The 21,249-nt window shown below is 39.3% G+C and overlaps 1 protein-coding gene across 2 annotated transcripts; it reads right to left on the bottom strand.

Annotated features, from left to right (window-relative positions):
- Positions 1 to 3,567: 3,567 nt before the first annotated feature.
- LOC115662256 (disease resistance protein RUN1-like) lies at positions 3,568 to 8,453 on the bottom strand. 2 transcript variants are annotated; one of them, XM_056319524.1, is made up of 5 exons: positions 7,859 to 8,020; positions 7,685 to 7,728; positions 6,116 to 7,211; positions 5,706 to 5,975; positions 3,568 to 5,309 (listed from the first exon to the last, which is right to left on the bottom strand). In XM_056319524.1, exons 1-5 carry the CDS (start codon positions 7,877 to 7,879, stop codon positions 3,585 to 3,587), a joined length of 3,156 nt encoding a protein of 1,051 aa, XP_056175499.1. In that variant the 5' UTR covers positions 7,880 to 8,020; the 3' UTR covers positions 3,568 to 3,584. The 2 variants fall into 2 exon arrangements, with proteins under 2 accessions (XP_056175499.1, XP_056175497.1); XM_056319522.1 differs by lacking the exon at positions 7,685 to 7,728 and having other exon boundaries at positions 7,859 to 8,453.
- Between the last annotated feature and the right edge of the window lie 12,796 nt (positions 8,454 to 21,249).

Raw genomic sequence — 21,249 nt, 5'->3', positions numbered from 1 at the left:
CAATGAAATTGATGTATTTCTCATTTCATTTTAGTAAGTCTCACCCGAAACTGATCATTCTCGGGATACTGACCAATAGGGAATGGCTAACTAGGAAAACGGTACGTGGACCCAAGAACTCGACCGTGAATTGAGTCCAATTCCGAGAAGCGACGAGAGAAATATTTTGGGCCAATATGGGCCGATTCAAGGAGAGTGACGGATTTGGTTTGGCCAACGGGGTACGATCGGATAGCGGGTGATTCCGCACGACTGAGAGTACGCGTGGCGAACGATCCCGAAACTTATTCCGAACGATCGCGACCCCCGGAACTAGTGATAAATCCTCGTGCTCTCTGGGAAATCGAGACCGTCACGACCCGAGCAGCCCTAGGTCGATACGCGTAACCCCTAAACAGCCGCCCGTTAGTGAGAGATGCTAAAATCGCAAATTGAGTGAAATCGATCGTGGAATTGAGTCCGGACTTCGGTGTCGAATTTCGTGGGCGTGCGCGACTATTTTTGCAAGGACAACGTTGTAAAAGTGTGGCCAATCATATTTGGGATCAGTGGAGCCGAAAATTGGAAATTTGACCCGGGACCGGAAAATTATCGTTTTGCCCCTAGGCCTAATTATAGTGTTCCGAATTTTGGAGTTAAATGGGGGATATTTGGGGTTTAATTTATGGTCTAATCAGCCCCAATAATTGAGAATATTATGGACAAGATTGCCCCTCCATTATTGGACTTGGATCAACCTCAACCCTTGGATTAGGGACAAGTTAGTCATTTTTGGGATAGTGGTTCAACCACCCCACTAAGCTCAATTTGATAAACTCTCTAGTCTCTCTCTCTCTCCCTCATTTCTTCTCCCCCACTCCACCGGCCACTCCCTTTTCTCTCTCCCTCTCTCTCCCGTGCTCTCTTTCTCGACCGCCCAAGAACCTCGCCGGAGCCGCCGTCGTCGGAGGAGCCGCCGCACGCCGGCGCCGCGCCACCCGTCCGTCCCCCTCGCCTCACCACCACCATCTAGCCGTCCCATTCTCTCTCTCTCCCTTCCCCAGCCGCGTGAGGACCAGCCCCCGCCTTGGATCGCCGATCGCCGGAATAGTCGCACGCCGCCGCCGTTAGTGCCGCCGAGGACCGCCACTGCTCAGCCGCCCTTGCCACCTGTCCATCCTTCATTAGAAGCTTAGGAATCCAAGTGAGTACAACCCTAAACCCTAGTTAGGCTAATGTGTGTTTCTAGATGAGTTTTAGGGGTTAATTAGGGTAATTTAGGGGTTAACTTGTGGAGACTGTTAGGGGCTGATTTTGTGGCGCATTTGGTGGCTTAGAGTGATAATTCAAATGAGGTTTAGTGGCCTAGATTGTGCTGTGTGATGGTTGATCATTGAAGCCTCGATTTGGGTAAGAATGTGGACTAAATGAGTGTAATTTGTGTGGCCGTGTAGTGGCTGACCTTGAGGTGAAATTGGAGGTTCATTGTACTGATTTGGAAGTGAATTGGTGGCCTAGGGTGGACTGTTCATGGCTGATTTGGTGTAGATTGGATCCGGGCCATATTTGACTAATCATGGGCTTAGCGTAAATCGTCAAGTGTTTTGTGAATGGACCATGAGGTGGTTGGATTAAGCGCGAATTGACATTAGTATTTTGATGCCATATTGAGTACTTGTGTGGCCGTGCCTTGAGGGAGCCTTGGGGGCCATGGACTTGTGAATCTTAATGATCTAATTTCGTGGTTTCGTGTGCCAAGTTTGTGCCATGGCTGGATTGGATGATTTGATTAGTTGGGCTTGTAATTTATTGAATTGAGCATGTTGCGTTGTGAATTGAACACGTGGTATTGTGCAATTGAATGCTCGATGTGAATTTCATGAATGCCCAAGTGTGAACGTTATGGCCATGAGTGTGCATCTCGAACATTGGCATAACATGTGCATATACGAGTGTGCACGAATGACATGAGCATGTGATCACCTAAAATGCCCTGATGCGTTTTACACGGGGTTCAGATAATAATTGGTGATTGTAAATGCGTGATCACATAAAGCCCTGATGCGTTTAACGCGGGGTATTGAACCCGTCCTTAGGCGTGTTTCGCGGGACGATGCCCGGACTACCGGAAGATGGCCAACCTGATGCGTTTTACGCGGGTTTTGTGCCATAAGCCTGATGCGTTTTACGCGGGCCAGAGATCGATCTCGAAGTGATAGACCTGATGCATTTTACGCAGGTCGGACCTGATGCGTTTTTACGCGGGTCGGAGGAGAATTGATAAATTGCAAGTGTGCAAGAGTGCAAGTGTGCGAAAATGCATTAATGAGACATGAGCACGAGTATGAGCATGAGCATATGCATGACGCGCGTTGTGATCAAGTGATGTTGCGCATGTACCACGATTGGGTTCTGTGTTATTATTGTGAATTTATAAAGTGCTTAACCTGCAGGGCCAAGTAAGTATTGGATTTGGGCCCGAGGGCCTAAGTCTTTTTTATTTTGGATTGTGTGTTGTTTGGTGCTCGTCAGGAGGTGCATGTTAGCCTAGCTTAGGTTTAGGGGGCCTACTCGCTGAGATTTATTCTCACTGTTGTATAACTCAACTTTTCAAACCCCCGGCCTTGAGATGTCCGCAGTGCCTATTCGTTTTGGGATCCCTTACCGGATAGACCAGGAGGAGACGGTGTACCCCGCAGGGAACGGGGATTTTTATGTTAGATACTTGACTACAGTTTGGGTTGATGCGGGAGAGCAGCTTGATCAGGCCCACATGTACATAGGGTGGTGTATCAGGGATCTTACCGGGACTTACGGACCCCTTCGTTCTTTTGAGGTTCCGTATAACGAGTCGGGGGATGTTGACCCTTAGTGTCCCGATGGAGATTTGGTGAGTCCTGACCGTGCGTCCGAGGGGAGCTCTAGTGCTGACTTAGGGCACGAGCCGGAGGTTTGGGAGATGGACGAATCAGAGCAGATGGAGGAGGAGCTGGAGGATGGACACTCAGACCCGGAGCCGATGGATTCGGAGGATGAGCCAGAACCGATGGAGCAGGATCTCGAGCTGGAGGTAGCACCAGAGGAGGACGGTTCAGACGTAGAGTCATCCGGGATCGATACCGAGTTGCAGTCCATGGAGTCCGAGTCGGGGTCGTCCAAGAGTTCTTCTGACTCGTCGAGTTCAAACCCAGCCTGGGAGCCCTAGAGTAGTCCTTAGACCCTAGTTAGGTTGGGCCAGTACCCTTTTTGATCGGTGCCCCACCTAGTACTAGTAACCCTGACCGCCCAGGCCACTTACCCCTTTTTGTCAGTTGTGGTCATTGACTCGCTTTTGATTTTTGAGCGTATGCTGTAAATAAATGTTGTATATGTTCTCCTGATCAATGCAAGTGTATATGTGTAATCATGTTGATCATTTTATCCTTGGTCTCGTATTTAATTTGTATGGGTGTTTAAGTTGCTTCCGCATGTGTCTTGTACTCTGTTTTGGGTATTGGGTCGGCGACGCGTCCTGGGACGTCACACTTGAATCGACCGCGGTAGGGATGTGGCGTGCCGTAGGGTGCGGGGCGTGACAGTCTTCTTCGCCTTAGAGAATGGCCGCTTCATCTTGCACTCCTCTTTCTTTTCTTCCCCTCTTTCTTCCCGGACTTTCCGGTGCTTGTACTTGCTAACTGTTTATAAACAAAGTTTCTTCTAAATTTGGGCAACACGAGAGCCCAAGCCCGAGAGAATGGCCGCCTCATCTTTCTTTCGCTCCTCTTTCTTTTCTTCCCTCTTTCTTCCCGGACTTTCCGTTGCTTGTACTCGCTGACGCGGCCTCCAATCGAACTTTCTCCTAAATTTGGGCAGCCGAAAATTGACAGTGAGCACTCGTCTGGTGCTTTCCAATTGAGTACACTAGGGAAACTTCTCAATGACCTGCAATTGCTAAATGTCAAATGTTTGAGAGCCTCTAGTTCATCCAGGCCCTTAACCGCCAGAAGCTCATCGCAATCTCGAATCCACAAGGACTCCAGCTTTTTCAAATCCGATAGATCATCTAGACTTTCAATCTTAGGACACCTGTGTATTTCCAATCGCTCCAACGACTCCACCGAACCAAGACCTTGGATGGCAGTTAGATTTGGGCAATACATCAGCCTCAACTGCTTCAACCTCTTCAACCTTGAAAGACCGGCAAATCCCTCGAGGAGTTCTAACCTTATCACTTCGAATTCAATCAACTGTTCAAGCCCATCGACTTGGACTTCCTTCCAACGGCACGCATAAATGTGCAAATACGTCAAGTTTCTCAAATTGCAATGAAAGGACAAACTGGTTGTGCATTTATGAAATTTAAGTGACAATGTTGACAGAGACGGTGGAAGGAGCGTGAGGAATTGTAGGCATGGACCATCTTGGGAGAAAAAAGGACCATCTTGCGAGAACGGAGGACTGTTCAGACCCCAATCACCGAAGGCCAAATCCGCCAATTTAGTTAGGTTTGAGAGATTCGGAACCGACCGCAGCGAACTTGATCCAAACATTTCCAATTTCTCTAGGTGAGGAAGTAGTTTGATCGTTGCCGGAACATTTCCAATACGGGTTGATTTCAAGTCAAGGACTCTCAAAAGCGATAATTCCCAAATGTCCTCGGGAATTTCCCATTTCAGAGACTTGCAACCCGTGGCATATAGCTCTTCCAACTCTTTTAGCGCGACAATGCTCCGCGGTAGCTCCGTTATCGAAGAATGCGAAATATTGATGACTTTTAATCTACTTAGGTCTCCGATAGATTCAGGTAACCGTAGACATTGCGTTCCCGAGACATCCAACTTGAGTAGCGATTCCAAGTTCCCAATCAACATAGGGAGTTCCCCTATTCTAGTATACGATAGAATGAGAGACTTAAGTTTCCGTAGGTTCCCGATAGAACTAGAAAGTTCATTGATTTTCGTAGATCGCAATTTAAGTACTGACAAGTGCTTTTGGTTACCAATAGAGTCGGGTAATCTCTTGATGGCCGTATATGAGAGATCCAACTCTACCAGTGATGCCACTCTCTCAAATGATTTGGGTAGCTTCCTCAACTCTGTGCAATTGCTTAAATACAAGTATTCAAGCTTCTCTAGCTGTCCAATTCCTTCAGGCAACTCCCTAAGACTTGTACACCTATTCGCATTAAAGTAAACCAGGCACTTGAGCTTTTCAAGAGAATCATCAACTTCAATTAGACTCCAGCAATTTTCAAGGATCAATCTCTCTAAACTCGTATAATGAGAGAAGTCTGTAGTCTTCGTCAGGTAAAAGCAATCCGTGAGATCCAAAACTTTAAGCTTCTTGGCAACCTGTTACAATAGCTAGAAGATAGTAAAGGGAAAATTCCGTGCGAATTTAGAGCCAATCAACTAAACTTAGATGCAATCGGGTTGACTCATTTTCGTAATTTAACCCACATAGATCCATCCATCTAGTGTACTCACACCTATCCAGCCTGATCCACTTATATACACCTATATATCAATTCATTACGATCTAATTTCATGGCCTTGATTACAAGACCAGCATAGTCAGCTTTGTTTTACTTATGGAATGGCCTTGATTAATCCATTTATGAGCCAATTTGTTTACAATACGTTATTGCCTATATAGTTATGGTATAGTCAATTTTAGTTAAAAACATAAAAGCAGCGTGAGACAATTCAAAAGAGATAAAGATAAACAAATATAGCGATGGATGGTACCTTGATTTGACTCCATCCAGCCCAATCCTCCGTGATGAAACTATCAGACAGTTTGAGAACTACAAGATTGGTTGGATGGAAATTGATTGCCAAGAACTTTCGAGGACAGAAAGGCCAAGACATGTATCTTAACTCTGAAAGCTGATTCTCAAAGTCTCCATCTAATTGTGCCCTACTTAGTTTGAGGAACCTTATGTTTGGAAGCTTTGAAAACTCTTTGCTCCTATAGGTCTTTCCAGCTAAGCAGACTGCTTCAATGGCCTCCTTTCTCTGCCATAAAAAGGTAAAGTAGCATAAGAGTAAATAAAAAATATCGTCATTCTCTCTCTCCCTATTAAAAAAGGGCTCCTAATTGATAAATGAACTATTGAGAAAATCATAGAATTTGATGGCCGAAGATATGGTTTCACCTCTTCTGTTCTTATGATATTATTGGCCGTCTCATAATCCCACAACCTGCTCTGCTTTGTTCGATCCATCAGCCTCGTATCTCCAAGGACAATTTTCCTCCCGAGATCTCGTAGTTGGTCGTGCATCCAACATTTGTTGTCATCGGTTATCTTTATCAAGGACATGCAGACAAGGACTTGAATCGAATAATTCGGGAAAAACCTACAATCCTTCCACATGTAGAATGCATTTGTCATGTCTTCGTCCACAAAAAAACAGGCAATGTCGAGAAAGATCTGTTTTTGCTCATGACTCAACACATTGTAGCTGATCTTCAGCTTGTCCTGGACCTTCTCATGAGGTATTTCTCTTAGATTGTCCAGCACATCTATCCATAAGGGTTTGCTTTGGCGACGAAGTAATGAGCCTACGACTTCGAGAGCGAGGGGAAGCCCTCCGGTCGTAGAAACTACTTGTCTCGAAAGATCAACATAATCATATGGAGGAGGATTCTTTCCAAAAGCGTGTCTACTGAAAAGCTCGAGTGATTGACCGGAATCCAAGTGCTTCACTTCGTACTCTAGAGTTTGGTCAGCTTCTATGATGCTCCTGTTCCTAGTTGTCAAAATAACTCTGCTTCCCGAGCCAAATGAAACGTGCTTGATGGCTAGTTTCTCGAGTTGCTCCTCATCACTCACATCGTCGAGAACAATGAAGAGTTTCTTGTCAGAAAGTCGCTTCGCAATCACCTTGATCCCATCTTCGACATCGTTAATTTTGTCATGAAAGCCCAAACCACAAATGTCAGATAATAATTGTTTCTGCAAATTTTTTAGGTCAAAGCTGAGCGACGATTCCCGGACATTTCCGAGGAAGCAGCAATGACTGAAGTGGGAATTTAGTTTGTTGAACACAACCTTAGCGAGAGTCGTTTTGCCGATTCCACCCATTCCATGGATTAGCACAAAGCGTATGCCCCCAGAGTTCACATCCAACAACTTCACAACAGTTTCCACTCGATCGTCCATTCCGACTAAATGCTCGGTCACATATTTGTCCTTTATCTTTAGACTCATCAAAATCTCTTGTATCACCGATTTAATGAATTTCCCATGCCTGCCACAATAGTGAATCCTCTAAGTCGAAATTGTAAAGGATAACCTTATGACACTCAGCAAGTGGTTGCAATCAACATGGTTAGTACCGCTAACTAAATCGACTAGTGCACCCAAAAGTAAGAGACGCATTAGGTATGTTTGGAACGCGACTTCACTATGATTTAAACAAATAATCATATAATGAAATTAAGAGCTTTGTTTCTGTATTTGCTTCCGAAATACTAACACTTTCAGACGGGCTATTAACATGGAAGGATGGGAAACTTGCTGCAATAACACGCAAAAATTTCTCGAAAAGGAGAGAGAAGGTTACTTTTTAAGGAGTAATCCACAATTTACAAACACAAAGATGTATAAAATTGGATCTATCAATGAAAGCAGGAGAGGAAAAAGACAAAAATACGAAAGACATACTCCTTGTATTTATTAACTCATCCCCCCTCCCAGAGAGAATTTTGGCTGAATACTTACCCGGTTCTTGCTTTATCTAGTTTGGATGAATGACATGGTTGATTCTATTACCAAAATTAGTTTTCAAAACACACATTCAATTTCAAACCGCCTAGACAAGATCTTATTAAAGCTTGGGTATATAGTGAAAGTCCAAAACAAAAGATAACGGAGTGCTTTAGGACGCATACGTACCCTTGCTTTTTCAACTCCCATCCTTTGATTTTGGCAACGCTTTTGAGGGCATCCTCCCACTTTCCCCTCGTCTGGGGGCCGAACTTCTCCTCGTGCTCCTCCAAAGCGCCGATGTACCGTTGAGACTTCAGCTTAACGTCGCGAGGTTCTACGTCATAGAAAATCGGCATAATTTCCTTCTCGGATGGTTTGGATATCTTGCACTCCACCATGTGTGCTAGCTCACGAAGGCACCATGCACTCGAAGCATAATCTTTAGAGAAGATGGGTATGTAGATCTTCGACTTTTCGATGGCCGTCGGTAGCTCGTCGCCTATTTCTTTGCCGACGTGGAGCTCTTCCTCGTCGAAGAAAACACGGATGTTCGCGTCTAGCATACCGTGGTAAAGGCAATCCGTGAATCCTTGGCGAGTGTCTGGCCCCCTGAAACTCAAGAAGACCTCGTAGTCAATCGCCGACGACTCACCGCCACTCGTTTCAGCCTCCGAGCTCTTCCTCATGTCCATTCTCACGAGTATTTTCTTATGAGGGTTTCCTATCTCAGAGCACCTGATCAAGAAAGGCTCAGGCACTACTGAATTTCTTTTATGTTACTCTTCAGACGTCTCTTCCTAGAACTTTCCCTAGTCGAGTCTACGTCAAACTCTCAAGTGGCCCAACCAGTCCGCGTAGCTTTTTCTCCCGGTGGGCTCCGCTTCTTGTAGACTTGACTTTTGATGAATTCACAAATATGCTTTGCTTTGCTCTGTTGCTCGAGAGTCGACATTACAATTTTATTTTTTCGGATGCTGTTTCAAACTTAAGTGATATTTTTTGGATAGTTTTATGATAAGATTTATTTTACTTGAACAGTAAATTTCCCCTTTTATTAGCTAATTTTTTTCTTAGATCTGTTTGGAGTGACGTTTATATTTTGTTTTGTTTTTTAAATTTTTGCTGCGTTGGCACTTGACTTTCTTTTATCTTAAGCAATTGAATCTTTCATATGGAAATGTTGACATGTATATTCACCGAAATTTTTTTCACAATTCACCAAAATTTAGATAAAAATATTACTAAATTTGACGGGAAAGCAAAAAAGTTGTTCTTACTTTTTATAAGGCCAAACAAAGAGGCCCTGATCTCTAGGTTGTTTTACGGATTTTCATGGTTTGAATTGTAGGAAACATTGCCTCTTTGAATTAGATGTAAAAATTAAGATTTTTTTCCCTTTCGCGCCCAGTGATGGTTCCGGGCCTTTTATTAAGCATTCCGACTTTTGCAGCTACAATTAGAACACCAGGGAAAAAAAACATATTAATCGTAAGAAATAGCTAGACATTGACTAATGATGTAGCTAGCCAGGATCACCTAGAGGGGGGGTGAATAGGTGATCTTAAAATTTTTTTATCAATTTAAGCGGAAATGATTGACCACAGTTGAGTCTGAATAAAATTCAGATTCAAAACAGTTTAAATAGACAGTGCTTTTGATGTGCAGTATGTAAAGTAAGAGATAGGGGATAGAAAAACTGCGCACAAGTTTATAGTGGTTCGGCTTATAGCAAGCCTACGTCCACTCTCCCACGCTGACAGCCTACTGGCTGGATTTCACTATGTAATCAAGAGGAATTACAGATTCTGAGTGATAGCACTCTAGTGTATGATAGGACTCTCTATCTCACACAATCACTCTTACAAAGTATCCCTCAAGATCTTAATGTTTAGCTCAAGAAAGACGAGAAAGGATCAGAGTATGCTCAGACTTTGGACTTGTTGATTCTCGATTTCGTATATATCTTCTGCTCCTCGTAGATCTCTTTTTATACTCCTCTACTACCAAACTAGCCGTTGGATAGTATTCAGAGGATCATCTTCCAATCTTCATCTTGGATAGATTTGTATAAAATGGATTGAGTAGCCGTTGGTTGACAAAATCTGAATCCCGCTGATTCTGGTTGCCCATACAATCAGAATCTTGGTTTCCATAAGTAGAGCTTTATCCGTTGTAATGCATACTTTTCATAATGTATGATTGTCAATCAATTAGACTGAGATTGAGTCAATCAAAACCTTCCTTTTGTGAAATCCATGCCAAATCACTAGCTGTTATGATTCCTTCTAAATGAGTTTTGCTTCTGCGTCTGAAAAACTTCAGCATCTGAGAAATTTCAACGTTTGTGTCTGCATAATTACTGCGTCTGAAGAATTTCTAATTCAGAACTTGAGTCAGTATAGGTCTTCTGTAAAATCTAAATATTTCATAATTAGAGTCTGAATGACTTTTATGGTAAAGTCTAAATATCTTATGTCTGAGTTTGAACTTTTAGTCCTGAGCCTGAACTTATAATTTTGAAAACTTGTAAAGTCTGATATTTCCTTCTGAACTTCCAGAATATATTAACCTGAAATGGAATGCATGTCAGATAAACATAGAGAGTTTTGTCAGCTTCAAAATCCATTAGGAGTTTTCCTCAACAACTAATATATGCAATTCCAGTACGGTTTATGACCTTCAATTTTTTGAAAAAAGGGCCCAATAAAAGTGGAAAATTTCTCCATGGAAAGAACCAAGCAATGCCCATTATCAAACTTGCAATGCGTAAAACAGTAACAGATCCGCCAAATTGCACACAAGATGGTCAGCTTAATCGATCTATCTAAACGAAACCTAACTATGTATCTCAATGGTAAGTTAACGTGATTTCCTGCGCATTGTTTTGTAATTAATTGTTATCGACCGGATAAAACAATTAGACAAATCTTAATTTTCTTTTTGACATTAAATTTTGAACTTTTACCATCATAATACATTTCTCAGGGTCCGTTTTTCTTTCGCGAAAAATTTCTTGTTGGAAAACATTCTCCATAATTTTCGGCGTTTGGATCGCTTAGGAAAATCAGTTAATATAAAATATTCTCATAGTCAGTGGAAAACTTATACTTAAATTCAGTATTATGAATTCTTTAAAAAACTAGAAAATATTTTTTGAAACATGGCAAGACTCCGGCACTTGGAGTATCCTGATTATTCCTTTGAGATACTTTCGATTATACTGTGAAAAATGAATTGAAATTTTCTTTAATCTACCGATGCTCGATCTAAGAGAGGGCGGCTATCTTTGCATGGCATTTCTTTCTCTTTCTGAAATAGAAATTCTCTCATCTAGAGAATTTAGGAATGACTTTAACTTACCTCAAAACAAAATGCTGACAATATGGCATGCTATATGTGGGCACCTAGTTTTTTCAAAGGGTCACTTGTATTAATTTTTTTTATAAAATATAATAATAAAAGGATTAATATCACGAAAAATCCTAAACTGATATACCCGTGACAAATTTACCCTAAACTAATTTTTTTACTACAAAAAATCCTAAACTGGTATACCTGTGATAAATTTACTCCAAACTAATTGTTTGACCACTAAAAACCCCAAACTGGTATACTTGTGACAAATTTACTCTATTAAATTGGATTACTACCACGAAAAATCATAAATTAGTAAATTTGTGACAAATAGAGGGGTAAAACCATAAATTGGTACACTCGTCAATTACCACGTGTCATTTAACTCAGCAATTTGATGGTAAAATTTAATGAAAACTAACGGAGGGTAAATTTGTTACAGATGTACCAGTTCGGGATTTTTTATGATATTAACCCTAATAAAAATATAAAAATATTAAAGTTAAAGGAATTGGCAGACAAAAACAGCCTGGCATGGACGCATAAAAGCACAAGAACAGAGAAGAAAAAAGAGGGCACGCGTTGAAAAAGACAGGCCGGCAAAAGCATTTTTTTTATCATGTTTTCATGTTTAATTAAAATACTTAGCACTTGGTTTTCTATTTAATGCATTTTTTTACGTCATATCTCAAATCTAATGTTTGCATAAAGATTCTTCATACGGATTGCATGACATGCATATTTGCACGATTAGGCATTTATAATAGAATGTTTGTATAATTATAATTTCCATTTCAGAAAGAATTAGAATTCTCCTTGAAACAGGGTAGATGCATATTTAGGTCATTAAGATCGCTTTTTTCTTTTGTAATTTTAATTGCGATATTGCATGGATCACATGCAATGAAAAGTATAAAAAATAATAATTACATCTTGCATGTTAGTAATTTAGAAAAATCACAACAAATATGTTTAGGGGTTCATTTGGGGAAATTTAGATTTATTTGCATTATATTTGTATTATTCTCGGAGGATTGTGTTCCATTTAGATTACATTACGCCACATTTTCATACTTACTAGAAGGTCATTTTAGGAAAGCAACTTGTTTTGGGTGCGTTGTCGCTTAGCAAGTTACACCCGCATAGTTATATATACTTTGATACATTAGTTTATCTTAGAAAACTTGCATAGACTTTCCATTTACCACTCACAGAGTCCTATCTGGGGCTTAAGAATGAGGACTTGTTTTCTTTTATCAGATGTGGCTCGGCTGTTTATTTTACTCGTACTTTATTTATTTTAACTGCTTTGATTATTGATTGTTTATTTTCACTTGAGGGTTTCCCCTGTCAGAGCACCTGATCAATGAAAGGATCGTTCACTTTGTGAGGGCAAGCCTCGCCGGCCATTGAGGAGGCCCGGCGATTAGTGAGGAAAGAAGGAAAAACAAAGAAAGAAAATAAAAGAAAATAAAACATTATAAAAAATTGAAAAATTGTAAAAGAATTGTCTAAGTTAATGTTTAGGACTAAAATGGCCTATGTCCACATTAATGATTTATAGCCAAAATTGACCGGATGGACTACATTAGCAAATTGTCAAAATGTTTAGTAATAACTGGCCAAAATAAAAATGTTTAGGATTGAATTGATACATTTGCAACAAGTTTAAGATTTTTTTGATTCCATTAATTAATGATAACCTATTGACATGGTCATATTGAGATCCTTTTCAATTTGTGTAAAGTGCCAGAAAACTACCAAGTATGTTGTACTTGAAAATAGGCTTAAGCTACTTCAACTCTCATTGTAGCCAAAACCGATTCACCATGAGTTTTATTATTATTGACTGGCCAAATCTATTGTAGCGTGACTTTTAACTAGTTTAGTAATGTGATGATAAACGCATGTCACGTGATGCTCGTGGGATTTCAGAAGCATTGCACATCAGTCTTCCTCCTCCATATGTGCGAGCTCACGAAGGTACTACGCCCTAGAAGAATAACCTTAGAGAAGATAGCCATGCAGATCTTCGACTTTTTAGTGGCCGTCGGTAGCTCATCACCTATTTCTTTACCGACGTGGACCTCTTCCTTGTTGTAGAGAACACGGATTCTCGCTTCTAGCATATCGTGTTTAAAGGCAATCTGTAAATCCTTGGCTAGTGTCCGGCCCTTTGAAACTCAAGAAGTTCTCGTAGTCAATTGCTGATGACTCACCTTCACTCGTTTCCCCCTTCAAGCTCTTTCCCATGTCCATTCTCACAAGTATTTTAACCTGACGGTTTCCTCTTTCGAAGCAGCTGAGCAATGAAAATTGTCTGACTCCTAGCTCTTTCGTTCACTATGCCTTTGGCATAGGGAAAATTGTCCAAAAAGTCCTAAACATATTGTGCGGCAGCTAATTCAATCACGAACCTTTCAATTGTGCAAATTTGTTTCTAAACATTTTGACAATTTGTCAATTTAGTCCTAAACATTTTAATTGTGCCAGTTTAGTCCTAAACATTTTGACAATTTGCTAATCCAGTTCTAAACCTTTTAACGATTTGTCGATATAATCCTTCCAACAAATTATTCAAATAATAGGTTTATGACTAAATTGACAAATCGTCAAAATATTTAGGACTAAATTTGCACATTAAAAAGGTTTAGGAGTGAATTGGCCACCGTAGAATTAGTTTATGACTTATCCCTTTTGTATAAAATGGAGACTGACTATCGACGACCGACTTTCGTTTATATCAATCTGGAGACCTTGATTCCCAGAACTTTCATTTGCTTAATCTTTACTCATCTTATAAGAAAAGAAAAAAGAGAAATTTTCAAGGTCGTGTCAAGGAGTGCTTATAAGAGAATACTTTATACATTAGGAAGAAGGTACACTGATCCTTTCTAACAATGTGCTTTTAAGACACTGTTAACGAAATTCGTTTATCAATATTCAGTGGGTACTAAGATCAAAAGTATTCTAATTTATGGTTATACATCAAGTAATAATTGAGATATTTGAACCAACGAATGATTGCTTCATGTCGGCATCACATGAAATGGCGCACTTGCTTTTTCACCTGGTGGGCTCCGCTCTTTGCAGAGTGACTCATGACGAACTCACAATTGGGCAAGTTTCGTTCCGACAGAGAACGAACGAAAATATTTAGATATAAATTATTAATAATAAAAAAAATATTTTTTATGAACTAATTATTTTAATCGATACAAGCGATCATTTTTAGAAAAAAAAATTTTACAGACCATTCATTTTCAGCAGAACAAATGGAGCATTTCTGGATTGTTTTCATGTAAATACTAGGCAATCTATTTTTCGTTGCTGTAGAATGTGCGTGAAGACAAGTCTTGAGGGTAATTTCTTGTTACTTCAAATTGTTTAGACCCATGCTTATGTCAAACGCCTTACATATGATCCTATTTATCTAGAAGATGTGGCACATATTGAATATCAAAAGGTCACCCGAGAATGATTTTCTAGTAAGTCATAAAATAACTTGCTACTAATATTGTCGACTGATATTAATCAATGACAACTGTGGGTATGATCATATCCAGATTCTTTTCGATTTGTGAAAGTGCCTGAAATCTACCAAGCATGTCGTACTTGGAAATATGTTCAGGCTATTTCAACTCTCACTGTAGCCAAAACTAAGTCACCATAAGTCATAGTTCTTTGCACACTTGAAAACGCATTTGCAGTTTTGTTATTGACTGACTAGATGTATTGCAACATGAGTTTGCCCTACTTTAGTAATGTGATGACAAACGTATTCCCCTAACGTTTGTGGGATTTCGGAAGCATTGCACATCAATCTTACTAATCTCAACAAAGAAACCTTCACAGCAATCTGTGGAGTGGGACAATAGTATGGGGGGGGGGGGGGGGTTGGGGTTTTGGTGTGTGGGGGATAGATAGTGTCAATGTAGCTTTAAAGCACATTTTTTGTGCATATTTTTTAGAGGGAATATTATCAATTTAGTTCCAAAGTTATCGTATGGATGTCAATTTAGTCATAATTTTTCTAATTTTGTCAATGTAGTCCTAAATCTTTACATGAAATTTCAATTTAGATTTTCTAGCCAATTGCCCCCGAAAATCGATGAGTGGCGATCCACAAATTATCCATGTAGAATGGTAATTGATGATTGGATGCTAGTCAGCAATTTCTTTCTGCAATTGGTCGGAAATGCTACATTAGAATTGCATACAAAGGTTTAGGATTGCATTGACGAAGTTGAAAAGTTTACAATTGAATTGACATCCATATAATAGGTTTAAAACTAATTAGGTAATTACCCTCCTTTCTTCGGAAATTTGCCCCTAGTTATCTTTCATTGCTTAGTTTATAGGGGATGCACTTCCCCGGATTAATCAAGACTTTGGCATCTTATGCCATTATGGTTCCGCCTTGAACTTTAATCATGCAATATGCAGAACTATTACTTAGTTGTCGTTTCCTGATTTAATTTCTAGAATGAATTCGTAGTATTTGGCAAACGAACATTAAACGTCAATCGATAGCGGTGAAAAAATTCAGTGCAGAATGTAGAAACATAGTTTAGGGGAGACGACGCAAAGTGAACTCCGATATCTAGCTCTGAGGGTGAGATATAAAAACATTATACGATGAATTAATAAAACATAGTATAAATTTGATTAAAGGCAGACCAAAAATCAAGATCAACAATTGCCAAAAGATTATGAGAATTGCCTCACTTTATAACCTAGAAATTTTTATTGTCATTTTCGGGAGCTCTTTTTCCTTCCAACACGAGAGTCTAGTGTAGCTTCGCCAAATCGAAATGTCTCGAAGTGGCCACACACTTTATCAAAGACCTTGGCATAAAACGTATATTATTATTTCTGAGTGGTTTCACCAAAGGCTACATGGATTCCCATGTAAAAGCGTTCTAGCTTCGTCGAAAGTAAACAAAATTTAGAAAAGCAAAACTAAAGCAGCAGGTAATGGCCTTCCAAATTACCAAAAAATGACGTTAAGACAGAATTGATGTCACCTTTTCTTTGTCTTTTGAGTGATTGTTGCTGGATGCTTTTTTCTTTTCCTTTTTCATCGACGCTAAAGTCACGTTAACGGATGAGCCAAAAAGAAGAGAAATGAAATCATCCTTCAATTTCAGTTCAATACGGAGAGCACCCGATCGAGAAAGACTTGTTCCCTTTGCGTTTGCACTGCAGAATTTCGTTTATATTACGCTTGAGACCTCTTCTTCCTAGAAATTTACCTAGTTGAGTGGTCTTTGAATAGTCGAGTCTAAGTCAACTATTAAATGGCGTGACCAGTCCGCATAGCTTTTACTCCAGGTGGGCTCCGCTTCTGGTAGACTTGACTTTTGACAAGCTCACACCATGCAGGTCGTTCTCTACGGATATCAAAGATTGAGGAAATTGGTGTTCCCAAGATTTCATTGGTCCCTGTCTATGCTTTAATCTTTTGACGGGGCACCGAGAAATTCAGATTGCAATTTTATTTTACTTCCTCAGCTCTAGGATCTTTTCGGATACTGTTTTCAAACTTAGGAGATATTTTTGAAATAGATTTATCATTAGATTTATTTTACCTGAACAGTAATTTTTCCAGTTTTATTTGCCAATTCATTTTCTAGATCCGTTTGGATTGACTTTATCTTTTACTTTTTTGTTCACTTTTTATATTTTTGTGGTGCTTGCATTTTGACTTCCTTAATCTTAAGCAATTAAAACTTTCATATAAAAATGTTAGCACGTATATTCACCTACATAATTGTGAATGAGTATCTTGAAGTGGGTGTGCCATATCTTTGGTGATATCGATAAAAAAAGACATTTATGTGCAAAGTTTTATAAGGAATATAGAGAGATTGCTATCTGAGGTGTTTCGGACTGATTTGCCTGACTAATGCATAATCAAACTGTGTTTGATGTATTGAAGTAACAAATCAAAAGGCAAAAAATCAAAATTGTTGCAGTGCAGAATCATCTACAAATCAACACGAAGATAACACATTAAGCAGAAGTAACAAATAAAAAGGCAAAATATCAGAATGGTTGTAGTGCGGAATCTTCTACAAATCAGTATGAAGATAACACATTAAGTAGAGTATCATCGAGTTGATCATTTGGAGATTTTTTTCGATTTGTCTTTTATTCAATTTCCATGTAAATGAAAATTTTATCCTTTATCTTTAACTTTCATCATAATTATAGGTGGTGATATTTCTATATATACCGTACAACATATCAATGAAAAGTAATGCTTCATCGACGCAGTTCTTTGTTTTCTTTATGATGAGCTTAATCGACTCTCAAACAAGTTCCATCCGAATTTTCCAATACATTTTCCGATCGAATTCATCTCCAAATCAGAAATCACACATCAAATCCTAGCTAGAGCATGCCCATTTTGTCTTTATTGTTAGCTAGGGAGGGATGAAGCAAACTTTCTTTGGTTTTAAATGATTGTGCAAGATGACAAGTCTTGAGGGAAACCTCTGGTTACTTTAAATTGCTCAGGCTGATGATGTGTATATTTGACTTATATTTTGATTATATTTGGTGGTATTTTGGGCAAATATTCGAATAAATAGAGTGGAATTTATTTGTTTTTATGCATTGTGGTTAGGTGATGGTCAATGATACAATCGCGAAGATTTTGGACGCTTTTGATGTGTTTTTGAGCTGTTGGTTGGGATTCTGCATGTAAAAGATCCATTTTCCAGAGATCCATGCTAATGGTTTAAGGTCGTGCAGATGCAGAGCTGATGCAAAATTTGGGAACGTGATTTGGCCATTAATTTCCATATTTTCCATATCTGATTGTGGAGGATTTTTGTACTTAAATAGGACTCTTAATTAGGGACATTAGGGAGAAGTTCTTTCCTTTTTTTTCTCTTTCCATGTTGGTTAGAATTTCTTTTTCTAGACTTTCTTTTTTTTTTATTTAAGAGGTTGAACGCAAAAGGGGAGGACAGACTTGACTCTAGAAAATTCAGAAACATATTATTTTCTCTTTTGCGCATTTTGTAGCCATGTGTGGCTAACTCTTTTTTAATCTAGCAAAGGATTATCAAAGTTCAAGTTCATTCAAGTTGTGAGATCTAAACTTAATCCTCCTTCTTAATTTTTGTAGTATTTATATATTCTCTGTTTTATTGTTTACCATTACTTTGTTGGTTGTTACAATAAGAGCTCGTTGTGCAATTGACAGGGTGATAGTTCGCCAATTGAAATACCCAAACCCGTAATTGTTTAGGTGTTTTAATAATAATGGCAAATAATATGACTTGATTAAAACCAGATTTTCAAGTTGTATTATGAGAACATATGATCTAGCTTGAATAAGTTACGCGTGTGATTTATTGGCTAGGGTTGGGTTTTTCTCGTTTTTCATGCTATTAGCGAATTAAATCCTAGGCGCGTGTCGGGGTTATCCCTTAATAAGGGATTAATCACAGGTGCGTGTCTGGTTAATCTAATATTAAGGAAAGATTAAGCTGTTAGAAGCGTTTCAACAACCATAACCAGTCTATTGCAGTGTTTGAGATTATTCATTTGACTCAATGATCAACTTCCGAACTTGAATGAGATTACCTTTGCTAGATGTTGCATAATCTGATTTTCTTTAATTTCTGTTTGCTTATTTTATTTAAGTCTATTCTGCATAAACCCCCCTTTTTAATTTTGCTTTTAGTGTTTACTTGGTTTTCAAAGAATTAACAATTTGTCAGTCTCTGTGGATTTGACTCTGCTCACCCTAAGTACAATTTATTTGTGATTTAGAGAGTAGGAATTATTTTTGGTGAATTCGACCACCACCAAATTTTGGTGCCGTTGTCGGGGATTGATTTTAATTGATTTTATTCTTTGATGACCAGGTCTGATCGTACAGGTGAACTCCAGTACGATACTGAGATAGAGAAGACAGCTAAGAGGTTAAGAAAAGAAGCAAAATTAAGAAAACAAGCGTCTTCATCTACAATTTCAGTGCCTAAAGACGAAGCATCCCCTGAACCACCTTATTCTTCCAGCGAATCTGATCAAGAAGAAAAGATGGCTGAAGAAAATAGGACTTTGAGAGAAGTAGCGGCCCCTCCAGTCAATCAACAACCTTTGTGCATCACTTACCCAAATATGGAGGCTCAATTTGAGTTGAAATCAGGTTTAATCCACTTGCTGCCCACTTTTCGTGGATTAGAGAATGAAGATCCTCATAAACATCTCAAAGAATTTCATATAGTTTGTTCCACCATGAAACCACAAGAAATAACGGAAGAGCAAATTAAGCTGAGGGCCTTTCCATTTTCTTTAGCTGATGCAGCCAAGGAATGGCTATTTTATCTACCTCCTAGGACTATTACTTCATGGACAGGCATGGTAAATATTTTTCTTGACAAGTTCTTTCCTGCCTCTCGAGCCGCTGGAATAAGAAGAGGAATTTGTGGGATTAAGCAACGGGATACGGAGACTCTCCATGAATATTGGGAGAGATTTAAAAGATTGTGTGCAAGCTGTCCCCAAGATGGAATTCCAGATCATGCCCTTATTCAGTATTTTTATGAAGGATTATTATCCATGGAGAGAAAGATGATGGATGCCGCAAGTGGAGGAGCTATTGTCAACAAGACACCCCAAGCTGCCCGTGATTTAATTACTACCATGGCTGCCAATTCCCAGCAATTTGGGTCTCACCAAGAACCCTCAAGAAGGGTTAATGAGGTAAATGCATCTTCCCTTGAGAGCAAAATCAATCAACTAACCTCTTTGGTTCAAAATTTGGTTGTAGGGAATACACAACAAGCCAAAGTGTGTGGGATTTGTGCTTATACCGGTCATTCTACGGATATGTGCCCCACTTTGCAAGATGATACCCCTGAACAAGCAAATGCCGTTGGGAATTTTCCTGGCCTACCACAAAGGAAGTATGATCCATACTCAAATACATACAATCCGGGATGGAGAGATCACCCAAACTTTAGTTATGGATCTAGAGCGCAAAATTTCCAACAATTTCAGCAAAGACCATCAGCCCCACCGCACCAAAATTCTTCAGCACCATGTATGTCTCTTGAAGAGATAGTTAAATCTCTTGCGTCTAACACTCAACAATTTCAACAGGAGACAAGGGCAAGCATACAAAATTTGGAGAATCAAGTTAGCCAATTGGCAACGTCCCTAAGCAAGTTGGAGTCTTAAGGAAAATTGCCTTCTCAAACAATAGTGAACCCAAAAGAAAACGAGAGCGCAATTACCTTGAGAAGTGGAAAAGAGCTGGAACCTATTGCTGGAAAAAGACGTGAGCATGACTTGGCATCAGAAAAAGAAACAGAGGTGATAGTTAAGAAACAGACAAAATAGCCTGAGAAGTCTGTACCTGAGAAGCCCAAAATTTTGGAGACCAAACCCCCTTTTCCAGAAAGATTAGCCAAATCAAAGAAGGAAAAGGAGAAGGAAGAGATTCTTGAAACATTCCGAAAGGTGGAGGTGAATATACCTTTGCTTGATGTAATTAAGCAAATACCCAGGTATGCAAAATTTCTTAAAGAGTTGTGCACTAATAAGAAAAAGTTGACCGGGTATGAGAAGGTAAGTGTGGGGGAAAATGTGTCTGCTATTCTTCAAAAAAAAATTACTACCCCCCAAATGCAAAGACCAAGGTATGTTTGCTATATCTTGCACTATTGAGAATGTGGGAATAAAAAGGGCTATGTGTGATTTGGGAGCTTCAATTAATGTGATGCCATGGTCCATTTATTCTTCTTTAACTGCTGGTCCATTAAAAGAAACTGAGGTAGTAATTCAACTTGCCGATAGGTCAATTGTTTACCCCAAAGGTGTGTTAGAGGATGTGTTAGTTCAGGTCAATGGTCTGATTTTTCTTGCAGACTTCTTTATTTTAAATATGGAGGATGACAAATCCTCAAACTCATATGATATTCTGCTAGAAAGACCTTTCCTTAGTACTGCTAGAACAAAGATCGATGTGCATAATGGTACATTAACTATGGAATTTGATGGAGAGGTGATTAAATTTAATGTTTATGATGCCATGAAATATCCTGATGATGTATCTTGTGTTTTCAGCATTGACATTATTGAACCATTAACTCAAAAGACATTTGAGTTAAGTAAGGATGACAAGTTGATGGTTGCGCTTTGCGAAAGTATGAGTCTGGACAGCATTGGTAAGGTTGAAAGAAAGTTTTTAATTGATGATG

The sequence above is a fragment of the Syzygium oleosum genome, unplaced genomic scaffold, assembly GCF_021117445.2.
Source record: "Syzygium oleosum isolate NSW1041296 unplaced genomic scaffold, Sole_v2.1 Sole_v2.01, whole genome shotgun sequence".
NCBI classification, from domain to species: Eukaryota; Viridiplantae; Streptophyta; class Magnoliopsida; order Myrtales; family Myrtaceae; genus Syzygium; species Syzygium oleosum.
Note: the sequence above shows the minus strand (reverse complement) of the source record. Positions and strands in the feature narration are given on the sequence as shown.